Source organism: Meleagris gallopavo, chromosome 17 (genome assembly GCF_000146605.3).
Source record: "Meleagris gallopavo isolate NT-WF06-2002-E0010 breed Aviagen turkey brand Nicholas breeding stock chromosome 17, Turkey_5.1, whole genome shotgun sequence".
NCBI classification, from domain to species: domain Eukaryota; kingdom Metazoa; phylum Chordata; class Aves; order Galliformes; family Phasianidae; genus Meleagris; species Meleagris gallopavo.
The window spans coordinates 4,329,526-4,348,243 of NC_015027.2; the positions used below are offsets into that span (position 1 = coordinate 4,329,526).

An 18,718-nucleotide genomic window follows, 5' to 3' on the forward strand; every position below is an offset into this window, starting at 1 on the left:
GGTATGTGGACCCAGGAAATAATTAATGGATAAGATTTCTGTGTAAATACACTATGAAATGGCATCATTATTTGTAACGTGTGTAAATTAGAGAGGCAGACTTAGTTGGAAATGAATGCTTTTGAGCAGTCATATATTTCAGTAGGACTTTGTTCACTCTATGTTTTTTAGTGAATGTTTTTTAAAGTCTGCTTATTTTTTAAAAACCTTCCCAGAGATAATATTGAAGCATCAGAGTGTATTCTGCTCTCCTCACCACAGCTTTAAATTGTAGGATTAAAAATATCCACTGTTTATTTCCACTAAATCTTGAGCTCATTACTTGGGTTTTATATCATCAGATCCCATTGATTTTTTTTAATAAGACTAACCCAAGATTATCAGAAGGAATGATATAAGCCTTTCTCCATATTGGTTTATAAATCCTTAATCCAATAGGTATGCTTTTGGAAGTCAGTAACAGCATTACACATTTGAGGAGTCTCAGAGCTCCCTCACCTCGGTGCAGTTTCATGACAAAGCTGCCTCTATCAAGAATACAGCTCAGCTTTATTCCCTCATAACCTGACTTCTGCAGGCTCTGCTCACAACGTATCACTGGAACAGAAACAAACAGAAATGTACTGCTACACTAAAAGGGATGTAATGGGAGGGTGTAGACTTACAAAGTCTAGTTAATTTTGCAACTTGCTCCACTTCAGCAAAACAATCTCTCTGTTCTTTATGGATACTACACAGTGCCATGTGTCATCAGTTGTGCAAACTCTAAACATGACCACTTGTTCTGTTTGCTAAAGCTAGAGGTGTTACTGACTGCAAACAGCAGCATCCAGTGCCAGGTGCTATGAGGCCATATCCAACCCCTCAGACCTGATGGGTAATTGTCCATCTCTGCTTTTTCCTGTCATAGCCCATCTCCTAACAAGGCCAGGGGGAGTTTCAGCTCAGACAGCCTTCAGGATCTGACCTATTTCATCTGTGACATACAGCACTGTGAACTTTTGCCTGCCAAATTCCAAGGGCTTGAATTTTGGAAGAAAAAAAATGTATTTCTTGGCCTCTTACATTTCCTTAAACAAATGCAGGTAATTATTTTCAGTTATATGGCACATACACATTGGTAGTTAAAATTTGCTCCTGTGATAATTGTTTAGAAGAGGGGACTGTTTGACTCTTGTCTGTAAAGGCTCGTGGTCTGATAGCTTCAGTGGCACTGTGGTGTGTGTAGATGTACTGGAAATCTCTTCACTAAGACGATACCAGGGAGAAAGGTCATAGTGTGGGTCAATTATGGACCAAATATCACTGGTTTAAAAAAAAAGTGTTATTTACAATACATGCTTCTTATTTTACTGTTGAGAATACTAAGTGGTGACAGTGGAATCTGTGCCCAAAACATGTTAAAATTCAGTTTCTCTGAGGTTCTTTCTAAATCAGCATTCAATCTATTCATTCAACTGACTTTGTATAACAACAAATTTCTATAAGCTAGAAATGACAATAGTGATCCTTAAATTATTCAAGTGATGTTAAATTGCCCCTATTAGCACAAAAACAGCCAACAGGTTTGCCGTGAGTTTGTACAACTGGATCTCAGCTGTGGTCCACTTGAAAACGAAGCAAAGGAGTTTAATAATTTTGAGGGTCTGTGATTCTCATGGGAACATAAGACATCCTAGGAGGAAATTAATAACAATGAAGCAAAATCTGTTCACAACAGAGAGCTAAAGGGGCAGGTTAAGTTACCTTTTTATTGTACTTCGCAAGACAGTGGTTTTCTAATGATCATTACATTCTTCATGATCACTGGCCCATTTTTTGCTGAGGAAGGATCACTTAGTGCAGAAAGAGATGGCTGCGCCACTTTGCAGGGAAGAGTGAGTGAAACCCCTGGATATAATCTGTAACTCATGGTGTTTTAAGCAGGGAGACACCCAAACAGTTGGCAGATGGGCACATCACTATTTGCTGTTTGCACTCCAGGGCACATCACCCTCAACCCAACCAGTAGATCACCTCGATCAGTACAAATGGAAAATGCCTTAGAGTCGGTTTTAAAAAATCACATCAGCAGTATGTTTATTTCTCCAGAAGAATCTGTGTCTTTTTCACAGTCTTTCAATTGCTTCTTTTCGAAGAGTGAAGTCTTTATTTCAGACATCTGCCTATAGAAAATCAACGTGGTTGTTTTAAGGGCACATTTAAAGATGAAAACTGAGGCTTGAATAACTTAGCATACAAATTACACAGATATAAAAGTTGTCTTTCATTGTCTTAACTTACAGTTTATTTTGTACAGAATTCATTATGTTATACATCTAAGACTTATTATATCGTATAAACATCTTGGGTGTGATGTATATACATATTCAGTGTTATAGATTCAGCAGTTAATGTATGCATTTCACAATACACTAAAGTGTATTTCAATGTAGTGCACATGATATATTTCAGAAAAGAGCGTTTCCTCTATGAAAAAATGGTATTTCATTCATAGGGTACTCTACCTTGAAATACAGTTTTGTTTTTTTTTTCCATTCTATCATGGACTGTTTGTACTGTGTCATATGGCTGTAGGATTTTCTTGTACATTCCCCAGTATGAATTAAGAAACAGCAGCTCAAAACATTACTCTGTGTGGTTCTACATCAAGAGGAGAGCAGGGTACTCGTTTCCTTAATTCTTATTAAATGAGAAAGAATGCATAGACAAGCCACATGGAGCTAGGCTGTGTGTTCGAATGAAGTAAGTTCCAAACAGATGAAAACCACTAGCTCTTCTGTGTTCTCTGAATGCCAGCTCTTCAGCTGGCATCAGTGCCTCAGCTCTGATTTACAAGAGCTGAGGGTCTGGCATCAGCTCTGTTTTTACAGTTCACAAACTCCCTATTTTTCATTAACCCTCTCTTTGCTTGTTGAATTGTTCCTTCCTTATGCATTGATACCAAATATTGTCTTTTCTAGCTATCAGGCAAAGAAACTCGCCTACTGTGCCTTCTCTCTTTATGCTATAAATAAGATGTTCTCTTTATTCAGCAATAGATTACAGGTGTTGCTTCCCTAGGCACCTACTGAAGCACAATTCTGATTAATCTGTATAGTTTGTTTTCTTTTTTAGACAATTCTAGTTTCTTGCATGCTTACATATCATGGCTTTTAATCACCTGACTTCCTCTGCTCAATAATCTCAAAACCAGAGCCTCTTTTATTAATCTACAAATGCTGTTCATTTCACAGCAGAATATGATGTATTCCATTGAGTAAAAGACCTTTTTCATTCTTTTTTTAAATAAAGAAGAGCTTTGACTCCCTGGGGGGGAAAAAAAAATAGGTGCATCTGAAAATGGTTTCACTTGTTTTGAATTATTTTAAATTAAATTCACATTCGAAGTATGTTATTTTGATAGGAAAACGTGAGATATTTCATTTCAAAAGTACTGCACTTCAACCCAGGACTATGCTTCATACCTACTATATTCATCTAAATTCTTTTCCTTCCAGTTTAGAAGTGGCTGTTGCTTTCTGTCACGCAGTAAAGATTCAGAAGAGCAAATGAGCACAGCTGTAGGTCTCTCCATTCAGTGTGCCACAGTGACCAGGGCCGGAATTCAGCATCTGCTGATGCAGTTGGCAGAACTGTGGCCACACTGAAGTGGGTTACAGAGCTGAGTACAGTGCATGCAAGATCCTGGTTGCACTGGTAAGCTGCTGGGTATGCATTCATGGAAACAGCAATGCTGTTTGTCCTGCTCAAGTACCATCGCCACGCTGCCTCATGTCTAGTTTAGGTTTATTGGTGATTGATTTATACAGAGGAGGACCGGGCTGGGTATTGGGACAAGGTTAATCTCTGCGAGGCGCTCTCAGATAAGAGCACGTTGGGAAGAGATGCTAAATCTTAAAAAGGGATTTTTTTTTCCCCTGTTCTTATTAACAAGGATCATAGAAGGAATTAATGGTTCCTCATGAGATCTGGAGCATTTAAAGAGGAGGGAAACATTTGTTAGACATTCTGAGATTTCACTTCAGTACAAGCGCTGCATCCCTTATCAAATGGAAGCATCGTGGTGGTTTGGTACTTTATCTGCTTAAAATTGGATTATAACAGATGCTTTTCCCTGACTATGCAGTTCAACGCCAGCAAGCAAAAGTCTTTAATCACTTTCATAAGCCTGGTGTCCTCATTTTGCTTTGTAGTCTCACTATCTAAATTCTGGTATTTTGCAGTAGTTATACTAAACATGTTCCCAGTGGTGGAATAGGGTCCAAATGCATAATTTGCCAGAGTAAAGGTTATCTGGTCTGTTCTAATATCAGAACACAATCACCGAATTAAGGTTTTATCTCGAAATGTGGGAGCAACGGTGCGTGAGGCTGTCATAGTTTGGACCTTATCCATCAGAAGAACCTGTGCTTTATTGTGTGTTGGTTTTTTTAGCATCATGTAGCTTCAGCTTTTTTCTAAATGTAATTCTCAACACATTTCAGTTATTCTTCCACACAAATATACACATAATACCTGTGCAAGGGCAGCTTTAAACCTTCAGCATCTGTTCCTTGTTACAACTGCAAATAGTCATTTTATAATGTGCCCACTGGGCATTTTCTTTCCTGTTCCCTTTTTAATGAAAAATGACTTAATGTAGCTTATTTGTGGTTTTTTTTTTTTCTTAGCAGCCTTATGGTCTGTGATGGCTTAGTGGGTGTCTGGAGCATAATCTGACGTCCTGCTAAACTCTACCATCAGTGTATTAATTTATTAGTAATGTGTAACACTGACTCCAAGCCTTTGCTTCTTTGCTATTTGCTCCTTCCTATTCTATGCATTTCAGTACCGTATTTGGTTTTCTCCTTCTGATAAAGTGTATTGTCAACGAAGCTGCTGTGTTTTCCTTTGAAGTGTGTGCTGTTTGTTTGCAGGTTACCTTTTCATGTAAGCAATGACAAAAGTAAACCCGGAGTTGCTCCTTGATTTTCATATTCCAGGGTTGTTTATTATTGTATTTACAGTTCCCTGTAAGATAAAACCCTTTCCCAGTAAGAGTTCTAACACCTTTCTATGTTTCTAATGACCCACATATTCACATGGAAAGAAGGAAGATAATCAGTGATGAAGGAGGTATCTCTAGGAGCTGATGCCGATGAATGGAAAACCTAAATTGTTATAAATATTACTGTACTTCACTTTGGTACAACAGAAACAAAAAAAAGATCAATGGAAATAATGTTCCCTAAGTCAAATAAAATTCATAAACGATACAAAAGGAAATTAACCACATGGGGTTTTTTATATGTGTAAAAAACAGTAAGACTACTTGGCTGCATTGCACGTAGGCAATAAGATCAGATTCATTCATATCCCTTTTAATATAAGCCATGTCTCAGGCTGTAAGCAAGAAATGTCCACTGTGCTTTACAAAGAATGACGACTAGAAAAATCAATCAAACAAAGATCGCTTTCTTTTCTTATTTACCATTTATCATGAGAAATGACAAACAAATGAAGTCTCCTCTGAGTCTGAGCGTAGTTGTATTAGCATTTTGCTAGTACCAGGCAGTATACAAAAACAGCCATCATGTGTGACACCTTCAACACCTACAGGTAGCTGCTTTAGGGGCACATCCTGGTTTGTGGTGAAACAGGTTTAACTCAGCCAGCCTCTTGTACCTGCTCAGTGATGCCAGATTATCATCTCAGTAACTCCAAGGTTGAACTGTCTTGTTCCTATTGCTGACTGGACTGACCGCTCCACCATCCATAAACAGAAGGCATAAAGGTGATTACAAACATAAGAAAGTAGTTTTACATATTGTCTTGCAGTCTTTCCATATAGTCCCTAAGTTCCTTGGAATCACCAAGATTCATATCTTGGCATACCCATTTAATATTATCATCACTGTCAAATAGAATTGAGTTGGTGTAGGGGCCTCCATCCTCCGGCAGTATTGTTGTATAGGAAGTGAACTTCACTCGCTTCTGCTTTGGCCCAGAAGGATTTATAGGTTCACTTTTAACTTCTTTTTCACAAAGGTACTCAGAAGATCTGAGGATATGATTATGAAGAGTCTTCTGAGAACTCCCATTAAGGAGAAAGTTGCTTTCTTCAAACTGCATTCCTCTGTCAATCATGGTAGTGCACTCCTCTGATGGGAGTGAAATGTCAACTGGGTTCTCCAGCAGTTCAACCTCATTTCCAAGCCAGACCCAATCATGGGAATGGGGGATGTTGCCTTGCTCACTCACAGCAAACCTTTTATGTCTGTATTTCCAAGCAAATGCCACACAGTTAATCAAAAAGACCAAGATTGCTAAGCAGAAAACACACAGCAGGGCATACATGCCGATCTCTAAATCTGTTAATCCTCTTGAAGTCAATGTGAGATCACTGGGATTGTTCTCTCCTGGTATTTCTACTTGGGCAGGAAAACCTGTGAAGGCAGTTGGGTTATTTTGGAGCTGGTCATCCTCCAGGGAATCCTGATCAATGGGAGATATGAAAGTTGTGCTTTTGTTTGCATTGTCCTCGTGATTACTAAGGACTCCATTTTTGGACCATTCTTGTGCTGTCCTCTCTTGTTCTGCAGTTTTTTCTATGGAATTGCTTGCATGGCTTTTAAAATCTTTATCTGTATCATCAATGTCATTGGTGCTTTCTTTTTGATCAGAATCTTTTTGACCAAACTTCACTTTGACGCTTCCCTTTCCAACAGCCAGAATGCTCTTTCGCTTTGTCTTCTGACATGGTTCACTGATGATCATTTCAATTTTAATTACAGGTCCTTGACCATCCCCTTCTGCCACTATCCCAGGCCATTTTGACTGAAGATTCTGGTGTACAGATACTACCATCTCATCCAGTGAAGTGATGGTGATTGAGAAATCCTTGGAGTCATAAATATCTAATGGTGTCACTGACCCATCACTGAACAAAATCCAAGCACTGACTATGGCTTCCTGCAGGGAAAAGAGGATTAGAAAAATGGTGTGTGAAATGTAAGCGAGCACGTAGGCAGTGCTCAGTTGTTTGTTTGATATCAGCTAAATAAATACACAGTTTGGATTTAGTTTATCTTGTTTTTCAAAGAAAAAAATGAAAATGTCTACTCTGCTTCCCATTCTCGTCCTGCAGTTTTGAGTTTTCTAGGCCATTAGGTATTTATCTCATCTTTAGGAACTATCAGACAACAGTCATCTAACTTTAATAAAAATTACAAAAATAAAAAGTCTTTAAGTCTCAAGCAAGACTCCATCTTGGAATAATGGAGCTCTGCTATGAAAATAATTGTATTTTCAAAGTCCTGGTTAATTAATTTTGCAAGTGCCTTATAATGGGAAATCTCTGTAATGCTGCAGTTCCAATGCTAAATTTAGTACAACATGAGGAGCGGTTACAGACTGAACGGTGATCCCATTCAGCCTGCTGAAACAAACTAGGTTAAGAAAACAGCTCAGTGCAGTTATTTTAAATGTTCCATCATGCTTTCAAATACACACAGCTACATTAAATACGCAAAAGTGACTGCAGTTCTTTATGGAAACTGCAATCCCCCCAATGTTTAGGAAGATTTCAATGAAAATAATTTGTCTTACTGCAAACTGCTGGTGTGAAAATAATAGTTGTACTTTTTCTTCTGCTACAGAGCAACAATTCTATATAAATATAGTGAAAAATATGTAAGATACTTCAATCAGTGGTCTCATCCAAAACTTTGTAATTCCTCATGTTACATACTCTATTACGTACCTGTTTTGGTGTATGAAGGATGTCATACGCAGAGGTGGTGGATACAATAGCTCTCTTATTTCCTTTGCTGGTTTGTAAGGAGAGGGACAAGCCTGAAACTAATTGTACTCCTAGATCTGTAATAGTTACACGGTCATCTAGAACTACCACTGTTTTCTCTGCCAAGATGGAATCAGAAAGAGGTGACAGAACCTGGAAAGAGAAAAGCCAGTCATGAAACAGCAACTGTGTTAGAAAGCATCATTAGCTCATCAGCGTAACACTTTAGTTAATCTCAAGTTTGTCACATTTATGTGTAAACTATAAGTCGTGTTTCCCCCAAGAGGTTGGACTCGCTTGCTACTGAATTACTGTATTTACAAAAATAATTTAATAAAACATCATAACACTTCAAAAATGGCCACCTCATCTCAACTATGGAGCATGGTTTAAATTAAACAAATTTGTTTAACAAAAGAAGTCACTTTTGTATTGTCTATAACATTTCCAATGAATGCAGTGTAACCCAAGATACCGTGTAAGATATCAGTTAATGCTGAATCTCACTAAGGATTAGTGCACAAGGCTGAGCAATGGGAACTTGCCCTGGTGCCTTTGTGAGAACAGAAGACCTCAATGAAGCGAGAGATTTGCAAAATGGATTTTGAAAAATCCCAATGGGTTCCATCTTCTTCCTTGTGCCAAAACAGTCCTGTCAGTTTGCTCTAAGACCTTGTTTCTGAGATACTCAGAAGGAGATAAATCATCTTTCAATTGATTCCCGAGTCAGCTGGATCAAGCCTCGAATATTTGACGTGTAAGTCATCTAACATAACATCAGATATCTATGTTATAGATACCTGCATCTGAGCTGGCTGCCTTCTGCACTGCTATAGTCACTGGGGAGAAAGAAGTACTTCAAGGGCAGAAATCCCTTGCCTTCTCTGTGTTGTTTTAGGCTGACAGGAACTGAGCTCTGTTTCTGTGCATTGACTACTAAGGAAATTTAGCATGACTGGAACATTATGAGCGCTTACAGTTTATCCTCGATGCTTGCATTCCTTTATTTTGATTTAAAAATCTGAATTAAGATAGATGGGTGAGCATGAACGCTGAAAGATTTCTGAAGATTGTTTTTGTGTCTATTTTTTGTGTTTCATTTTGTGAATGTTTAGGGACCAGTTTTTCAAAGACATCTACGCATGTAAAAAATGCTGGTAAATCTTAGGTAAATCTTTCTAACCAGTAAGTTAATAAGGTCCCAATTTAAAAAGAAGCTGGTTGTATGGATGATGTAACTTTTATTGTTCATAAACTCCCACTGTATTCCTTAATCCTTAGTGAAAACAACCCTTCCAAAATTTCACCTAAAGGTATTGCATGGAGGTGACAAACAGCAAAAATGAAAACCTGTTCCAACTTCTTTTTAGGCTTCTGCTAAAGCAGTGACACCTGTGGCAGTACCTGGACTGTGGTGATGCCATGCTCCCGACCCACCAGAACTCGGCCATCTTGAAGCTTAGCAATCCTAGGATCTTCCACCTTCATGAAATCAGTCACAAGGTCAGTGATGTCAAACTGCCACTCAGAGCCTAGCATATAGGTCAGGTAGCCTCCAAACTCAGAGGATTCGGCTACAAACTGTGTGAGGACTCGCACCATAGCATGCTGATACTGAAGAGTGCAGCCTCTTCCTTTTTTCTCATCATCTTCTTCATCCTCACTGTCACGGGTAGGCCTGTAAACAGATTTATGTTTATTGAATTGCCACAATCTCCACACAACACTGCAGAGCTCCATTTGCACAATATTTTCAATTAGATTAAGGTTAGTGTCATCTATTACTGCTTGATAAACGGGTAACCAGATTTTGGAAGAACACTTAAGTCTGAGTGTTCTACAGATTTTTGTGCTGTAAAATTTAAAAGCTGCCATCATATCACTTAGTTGGTTCTTTGTTATTGTAGAACTGCCCAGCAGCCTGCAAACATGGCTGTTGGTGCTGATATTTCAGTGGATCCACCACTTGCCCTCCTTACCATTGTTTGGCAATCAAATCTTGTAGAGTGCTAAGGAAAGCAGTGTGAAAGATTCACGAGAGGGCCATTTGGGAACAAATCCCTACAGTAGCTTAGCAGAGGTGGGAACAGAAGTTTTAGCATCCCTTCCTCCACTCTTGCTCATAGCATTTGTATCAGGTTGCTCATCTCCTCACAATGCTGCTCCACCTCATCCTACTGTGTTTGAGAACCTCGTATGGTTCATGCAAGTGCTACATTTAGAAAAGCAAAGACCACACAGAACTTCAAAAAGTCCAATTTAGGCACTTAAATTATGACATTATCCATTATGGTGCTCTACAAACATCATCCCAGACAGGTTAGACTCACCCTTAGGAATAGGTACAGCATTATGTAAACTTCTATTAATGTTTTCTACTTTGTCTCCTATGCAAAATATAATTGTATCAATATCACAGTTTTGCATAAGCCTTTTATCAGTGATTTGTACATGGTATTAGGGCTGGTCACATCTCACAGTTTTCTCTAGTTTAAAACTTAGTTTCACACAAGTTCTTTGTTGTTGTTATTCATTCCTTGGGGCAAACACATGGATTTTCTTATCTGTTGCAAGTCAAGCATTAAGTCCTAGGTGGTCAAATTTTTACTCGTTATGCCCTCACACCGTGGAATTTATTGTTCTGAAATATTTTGCCTTTCTCTTTTGCTCATTTATTGAAGCTGAAGTGACTTTATAGCAAGGATGTGAAATACTGGGTAAGCCTCTTATTTTTCACAGTATTTTGGGAAGTAGTTTTGTGTTTACTGTGGTCCTTTATCTTCCTTTTTGAAATACCAGCTATGAAAAACTATTATAAAACAGAATTGCTTTTGTTATAAATTGTTTTATGACAAACTTGGCAAACTGTAAGCTGAAAATGTATCTAAGAAAAGCCTTTGTGCTCTTCAAAATGCTATAAAGTCCTGGTGTTACAGAAGCTCATTCACTAGAAATATATTCTCAATGCATCATTTGTTAGGTGGATATACGTATATATTCAGCCTGAAATAAGCAGCATTTGGTACAGCCCTTTTGGTTTGGTGTGTGTAAAACAGCAGTGTTCATCATTAGTCACTGAATGAAGCACTGATGAATTTTTATAACAAAAGAGGACCTCAAGATAGGATTTACATTGCACAAAGAAAGGAGACCAGCTGAGTTAGCCAAGGGAAATTTTCAGTTGTTCTCTCTTTCCCAGCCTGAGTTTCAACCTGGACCATGAGCTGACACAGCTAGTCAGCAAAACAGCCACAGAGGGAGAAACAGGGACATGATAGAGTTTTCCTGACCTATCTGGACGTATTTTGGCTTTATAATGCTGTAAAAGAGTTCATAAACTCCTTAAGGTTCCCACTTCCAAACTATTCCTGTATTCTAATGCTCTTTAGCTCAACTAAACTGTAACCCAGCTCTGAATAATCACAGGCTTTGGGAAAATGAAGCCCCCAAGATGTGGAGCTTTAACCCTGCTTTTTGACAGTACTATTAATACCTGTGCAGAAGTACTTGCCAGATTTGGGGGAAAAAAAAGCTGCAGAATCACTGGGAACCAATTTTCTTATGGGAAAAGACATCACAGAACCACCACTCTGTGATGTGGAGAGAACTGTTCACATGTTTAACATCCACAATGACTCATTTTTCTTACACTGCTCTGTTTTCCCTTTACCTTCATACCACCAGATGTTTTGCTCAGTCAGATCCAAAGTGTTTCCGCTATTCACATTTCTTTCATGCTGATTTACTTCTAATTTCACTGTCTAAAACTTGAGACTAGTAGACTGTTTAGGAGGAAATACATTTCAGACAAATTTGAGCACAACATTGTGAGCAGCAAGACCAGGAGTTAAGGAGCAAGGTGAAAGGGCAGATTTTCTGGGCAGTCAGTGCTACCAAAAAGATGATTCAAGCCCATGTATTTCTGTGTGTTATCTGAAGCAGACAAAGGTGAGGGCTCTGTTTCCCCTACAGAAATATTTATAGCTGTTGATATCTGTACATTTCTCCTTAGAAGTACTTGGCTTCTACTGCATGCAATTGTGGAACATGGAACGGTGGAAGAGCATCCTTAAGACACGGACTGGGCAAAACACTTCCACATGTCTGTGCAAAGGAAAAACAGAGGTGTTTGAATTTTCAGTACACGCTTTGCAACTCTGCTTTACCAGGTACCAATTCAGGTTTTTTTTTTTTTTTTTTAAATAAATGATATCCATTTCCACTTCAAAGCCACAAATCCCCGATTCAGTTTATAAGAGCATTTGAGTGTTCTGTCTCCACAGACCCAACAAAATGTTTGAAATCTACTGACTCACGTAGTTCCCTTTAGAGTCTTAAATTTCTTGCTCCAGTGTTTTCAGTAGGATTAAAATCCTTCCCTCCTTAAGCAGTGAACTCATTTTCTTTTTAAGACGTGTCCTCATGAATATGAGCTATTGCTGCAGATTTTGCTTTTCTTTCCCCTTGGTCATCTCTGAGGTTAGCTCTGGAACTTGCTCAGAATCCTTATTATCCAATTTCTTGCTGCTTTTCAACCTTGTTTGGAAGACTTCTTTATTATTATTATTATTTTTAATTTTCTGGAGCGAAACAAGGTTGCCAGAATTACATTTCATTTACATTTCACACAGAAAAGCCTTTGCCAGAGAGCTGAGTTAAAGCAGCAGCCCTGTTGCGAGGGTGCCTGCTAGCACTGATCTAATCAGTGATCTGTCAGCTTCACATTCCAGACACGGCCTTCAAGCAGTTTAAGTATGTCCCTTTTAATTTGCACCGCTCTCAAACCAGGCATCAAGTTCTTGGGCCAGATGCTAATTCTCTGTTTAAAAAAAAAACCCCATCGAGATCAGTTTTGCTGGTTTTGAATTTGAAATACTCATTGTGAAGAGACAAATTTAAAAACCATGTGCCACACTCCCAGCTGAAAAAAAAAAACCAAAACAATCTACTTCAATACAAAACTCAAGCCACTAGAAGGTGATTTAGTGGAAGATGGCAGAAGTTGTACATAGCTCCACTCAAAGCTGAAGAAGAGAAACAATCTCACTGATACCTCTGCAAATCCTGAAAATGCAGCCTGTCTGTGAACAAAAGCCACTGTGGCCTTATCTCCACGGGGCTTTAAACTCAGTTAATGGAAGGTGTGAATTTATAATGTTCAAGCTTTGTGCAGATGTTATCATTCACAAATGAAATGGTTTGAATCCAGTCTCACTTGATTCTCTTTAAAAGGATGGCTTCATTTCCAGGTGACAACGCTCACAACAAGGTCTAGTTAAGCACTTCTTTTCCCTCTGTTTACCTCCAGCTAACTTCCCTGAGCTTGTCTCCAGAATGAGACCAGACTGAAGTAGACTCACCACCAAATTAACCATATGTTCAACAGGGTGCCACTCGCAAGCACTGCCATGTCTGGCTGAAGTAGGTCATAGAGGTTTATGTGATGTGAAGGTTCCAGTCACCACGATCGAGTAAAGGCTTTATTAGCTCCTGCTCAGTGACCAGATGCTGGTACAAGTCCAACACACCATGTGCCTGACACTGAACCATATGCTGGAGTCCTGCTGTGCGATGTCTGTTTCCCTGGGAGCCTCACAAAAACAAAGTGCTATTCCAGTTGCAGATATGTACTTAAATTAAATTTTTAGCTTGTTCTGTGAGGCTTTAGCCGTGCAGTTCCTATTAACACACTTTAGAGCCATTCATCACATGTAAATGTACCAGGCATAGAACTAGCGCAGGAGCTTCAGGAAGAGGATAATTATTTTTCAGATGCATGAGGAATCAAAGTAAGTGTCCTTGTTAGACTGGCTGGACCTCTTCTCCACTCCAATATTTGACTTTAATTTAAACATACACCTTCTGTTTTGCTACAACTGGGAGCTTCTCTGCAGCCCATTACAAGCAGGATTATTTCTGTGAGCCCATGCTGGCTCAAGGACCCTTCACCACACCCACGTAGCTCACTTCCATCTGCTCTTCCTCCCCTCGCTCAGAGCATTAGGAAAGAAAGCACTTATGAAAGAGATGGAGGAAAAAGGTAGGTTGAAAATCAAAGAGAAAAATCTAAAAAATAACAGAAGAAAAGCCATTAAATCTCAGGTAAAAATGCAGCCAGATCTAAAAATAAGAGAAATGTAAAAACCTTAGGTACAAAGTAAATAGCAGACTGAGCAAAACTAATGTTAGTCCTGGGCTGCTTGTTGATTTATAATATTCCCACAAAGTTTAAAAAACAAAAAAAAAAAACAAATGAACATTGCATAAAATAAGGGGCACATTATTTCCAGCTCATAAGTGCCCGGATTGCTGACATGCAGTGTCATAAACTTACCAGCTGCAGTTCTGGGGAATGGTACAAGAAAGTCCCTGCTCCCACCCTTGACAGCAAATGCCTGCCAGAGCCATGCCAGCCATTCAGATGCAACATGAGCAGCAGCACACTTCCACAGCTTGCCAGCTTGCAAACAGAGCAGTCTCTCAGACCATGTCTTTATTTCAGCTGGCCAAATAAATCAGAACTAGGCACCGGGGGGTAAATTTCCAGCACTCTGTATAATGGATTTCAAGTCAGAATGTCCACGACTGTTAACCACAGCTGAAAATCTAACTTGCTGAGCTTTCTGCTGGAAGTTTACTCCTGCAATAAACACCAACAGTCTCATCCTGCAGCCATTTACTCAGTGAAATCCCCACTGGCTTTGGTAGGAGTTGTGCCTAAGGAGGTGTTACAGCATCAGGCACGCTGCATGCAGGAGGTAAGTTAAGTGAGACTGTAAGCAGCTGGCGTGTGTTCATTCGCTGCCTCGCACATCTCCTCCTTGCACAAGCAGCAACTTTGCCTTTATCACTGAAGCAAGCACACATTTCTTCTGCGGCAGATCCTCATTGTGTATTCTTCTGTTATAGCTGGAAAAAACATCCACATAGCCAAGAGGAATGGCAGTCTCTTTCTTCTGAGCTCATTACCTGAGTTTCTTGTATGTTTTCTATATTATTACCCTGAGTTTTATGCTCTCATAAAGTGTTAGATAATTCTCCTCTGCTGCAGTCTGTCCAGGCTCTGTAAGGCTCTTCAGTAGCTGAGATGTTCTCCTGGGCAAACTGAGTGCTTTAGTTAGAACTGCCACAGTGTTTAGGACTCCTGGTGTTGCTGCTGGAAATGCTTTTCCACTCTATTATAAATGTGATTTGGTGTCATGCTTTGGTGCCCTGTACCATTTTTCAACTTCTCCTGAAATCCACCAATATAGCAGCATTCCTGGAAGTTATTAATCTAACAAGTTGTCCAAATGATTGTTCTATGAGAATGGATATTTTCAGTAGGGAAGGATAAGAGAACAGAGCTTAGAATCCACTTGTGTTTATTATCATCATTGTTTTCCACGTGTGTGTGTCCTGGTAGAATCTATTCATATGAAGATAGTCTTCTATACTAGCATGGGTTTTGTTTGTTGTTGTTTTTTTTTTCCCCCCTAATTCAGATCTGTTAAATGGTGCTTCACCCAAGTCTGCTGTACAGGGGTTGGATAATCATTCAGAGCCCTGTTGGTCCTTCTTGCACCTCTTTGCCACCTGCAAGATTTCACATGTTCCCAAGCTGTTCCATCTGCCTCTCTGTGAGACTGCTGATTGCACAGAAATTTTGCCTTCAGTTTTGGTTTTGCCTTTAAAAGCATGCTATTTTTGAGTTACTGCGCCTAACCTGCTATGGTGCAAAACTGTATGGGACAGTGAGAGAGTGCAGAGACCTGAACTACGGCCAAAGGAGGTCTTGAAAATCACTGTTAAGAAGCCATTATTCTGCTCAGAATTTGTTAATATTAAGCATTACTCATTGTTACAATCAGAAAGGTCAACATGTTGGAAGGGCAATACAGCAGTGTAACAACAAAAGGACTAACGTGAATGCAATGATGCTACAAAGGAAAAGGAAAAGTACTCACCTGTCTCTGAAGATCTGAGCCCACAGGAAAGACTCCACAAGGAAGGGATCTCCAACCAGAGATCCTTCCCAGTAGCAGTCGGCCCTTAAGTGGGGTCTAAGGGAGGTGCAGCCAGGCTCCACCCATTCCTATCACACAGCTGAATTGCCTTCACCTGTGTACCCAGGGCTGACTGGGACCTTTCCCCAGGTGCTCAATCAGTGCTTCAGGCTGGGACTCAACAGTTACCGTACATGCATTTATAAAAAGGGGTCTAGCACATAATCCAGAGCAACAAAATGACAGAAACTGTATTGTGCAAAGTGTACTTTTGTTGCTGCTTTAGAATTTGGAAATATCAAGTTATGCTAAGGAAAAATAAGGAGCTATGCTTTTTCCAGCCTTCAAAGTCTCTCAATTTTTATGAAATGTAAGTATTTTGCATAAAATTATGCCTCACACTGCAGAGGAATGGGCTGAACAGCAGCCTCCCAACCACGATCGGTGAAACCAGCACGTTACTCAAGTATTTAGTGACTACAGGAAAGCAAAATCAGAAACTCTGATCGTTCTTAAAACCAAACAGCCTCAGAATATCTGGATTTTCTCTCCTGAGGCTCACTCTTCCCTCTCTAATGCTATGGTAGACTGCTGAGTTCATGATGAATGGCTATTTCTGTATGCCACGCCACTGAGATGTGCATGTCCTCTGGATCTGTGTGTGGTGCCCTTTGGTTTCTGGTGTAAGCTGTTCCCTGAGCCGTGCCCAGGCTGAGTCCTGCAGAGCATAGGCTGACTTGGACTTGTGCAACATCTAAGTGCTGTGTGTGCTCAGTGACCCAATGCCTGACTCCTCCCTTGCCTTCTTTTATTCAGCCACGTACCTAGAAATCAGCACTGGTAGTGCTGAACATCGCACACACAAAAACTTTTGTATATGGGGCTGCAAGGTTCTTTTTGTCAGATTTGCACATTGGAGTTTGTGATACGATTTCCTGAGATTGCGTGGAATTGATTACTGCTCCAAGCAGAGCTACTGACTTTTAAACTAAACAGGTCAGGGTAAAATGCAGCCTACTGATAGCATTGTTGGGCATTGTAATGAAGGCAAAGACAGAGTATAGATCTCATTTCAAACAGGAGACTTGAGATTCTGAGAAATACTAAAAATTTGAAGCATTCTAAAACCAAAGGCTCAGGATGGTGCTAATGCTGTAAGCATACCTCTTATTGGAGGTGACGGGTATCCTCCAGCCTTTGATCTGGCTGAGCTCTGTGTCAGAGATCTCTATCTGCAGCGGCAGCCGTGGAACCCAGACCGTCACTTCTAACTGGGTGGTAAAATGCTCATAAGTGAAGTTAACAATAGTATCCACTTTGCTTTTCATTTCCTTGCCATTAACGAAGATGGAGTCACATCTGTCAGAAACCTTAAAAAAAGATTAATTGAGAAATGAATAAAAGTTCCTGAGGAAGCAGAAGGAACAATGCATCAGTCCAAAGACAACGCAGATAATGCGAATCATGCATATTGCATTTTCAGTTTTCTAATTAGCAGCAAACAGTGATAAATGGACGCCAGGGAAACAGTTTTGCCTTCCTCAATGGAGCCTACTCAAACTACAAAAATAATTTAATGATGTTATATAACCTACGTGAATCTTTTATACTAGGCAAATTAAACTCTTCATGAATCAAACTCCATATGCATCAAAGTTTACGTTTACAACTTGCTTAAAGAACCTGGAAAAATGGGGCCATATGTTAGTAAGAAAAAGACTGACTCAGAACCATAAAATAGAATCCTTTTCTTTTTCCTTGAGCACTGTAATACTGAAAGACAGAAGCTCCCCGTATGGCTTGTGAGCAGAAGTGCAGCAGAAGCATTAATTTTTAGAACTTCTCTGTAATTGTTTTAGTAAAATGTATTCATAGTTGCTGTGTGTCATTATATGAAATTATATAAGGAATCTGGCATAGCAGTGCATTTGACTCGCATCCAGGAAGGATGGAACTTCTTGATAAGTCATGTTTTTTATATTCTGATGTGTGTGTGTGTGTGTACACTTTTAGACCATGCATACATTTAGATTAACATATTGAGTTTATATATATGCACATTCATGCATATACATGTATCTATACATGCCTATGTACGTGTATTCGTTACACATCTTCACTCTGCTTTGAAGCAGAGCTGTGGGTCACACGAGGTGGTTCTGTCACTGAAATGGGCTCCGTTCTCTCATCAGGACTGTTCTGTATTGCGTTGTACTGAGGCTCTGATATAGAATCACTGAATCACTAAGGCTGAAAAAGACCTCTCAGATCATTTAGTCCAACCACCCACCCCAACCACCAGTATTGTGCACTGTGTCAACAGACAAAGATATGAAGGGATACTGGCTGAAGGAGGGGTTAGATTCCGGGTACGTGGAGTTCAAAGCACAGAATATCTTAATATCTTACAGCCTTGTTAGGAAAGCTCACTATGTGATGGTTTTCTCTCCATATATGATACTCATACACAAAGTGAAAGAGCTGCACCTCCACTTATGCCATTTGCATGTCAGCTTGTCAGATTCTAATCATCATACTGAAATTAGAATCATTTTTTTGCAAAGTAAACCAAGTTACAAGGAAAGGAGCACAGGAATCTAAGTCACTCTTGGAAAGAATAATCCTTCCACACCAATGCTAAATAAATACAAGAATTAAAAAAAAAAAGAAATTTAAATATGAAAAATAAACTCTATCTGATAAAAGAGTTTCTAATGGATTCCAGTCTCAGGAGTATCACAAATGAGATGGAGCATACTCAGAATCCTTGTTTCCCCCTCATAACGTGTCACAAGTGTCTCTGGGAAGTTTAAGCACGTTAATCAAGCCCATTAATTGAATGAGCAGTTGAGATTCTAAATCATAAAGCCCACATCTAGGGAGTTTTCTGAGAATTAAAACAAGGCAGAAATAATTAAGAAAACCCAAAGAGGGAGGGATAAACATCAAG

At 39.5% G+C, this 18,718-nt stretch overlaps 1 protein-coding gene across 1 annotated transcript in view; it reads right to left on the reverse strand.

Annotated features, from left to right (window-relative positions):
* Positions 1-2,524: 2,524 nt before the first annotated feature.
* Positions 2,525-18,718, reverse strand: part of LOC100549998 (transmembrane protein 132B) — a 183,575-nt gene continuing 167,381 nt past the window's right edge. The window contains 4 exon segments of the mRNA XM_031555897.1: positions 2,525-6,954; positions 7,745-7,936; positions 9,188-9,461; positions 16,933-17,138. Coding sequence (XP_031411757.1) covers positions 5,803-6,954; positions 7,745-7,936; positions 9,188-9,461; positions 16,933-17,138 — 1,824 coding nt within the window. The 3' untranslated portion in view covers positions 2,525-5,802.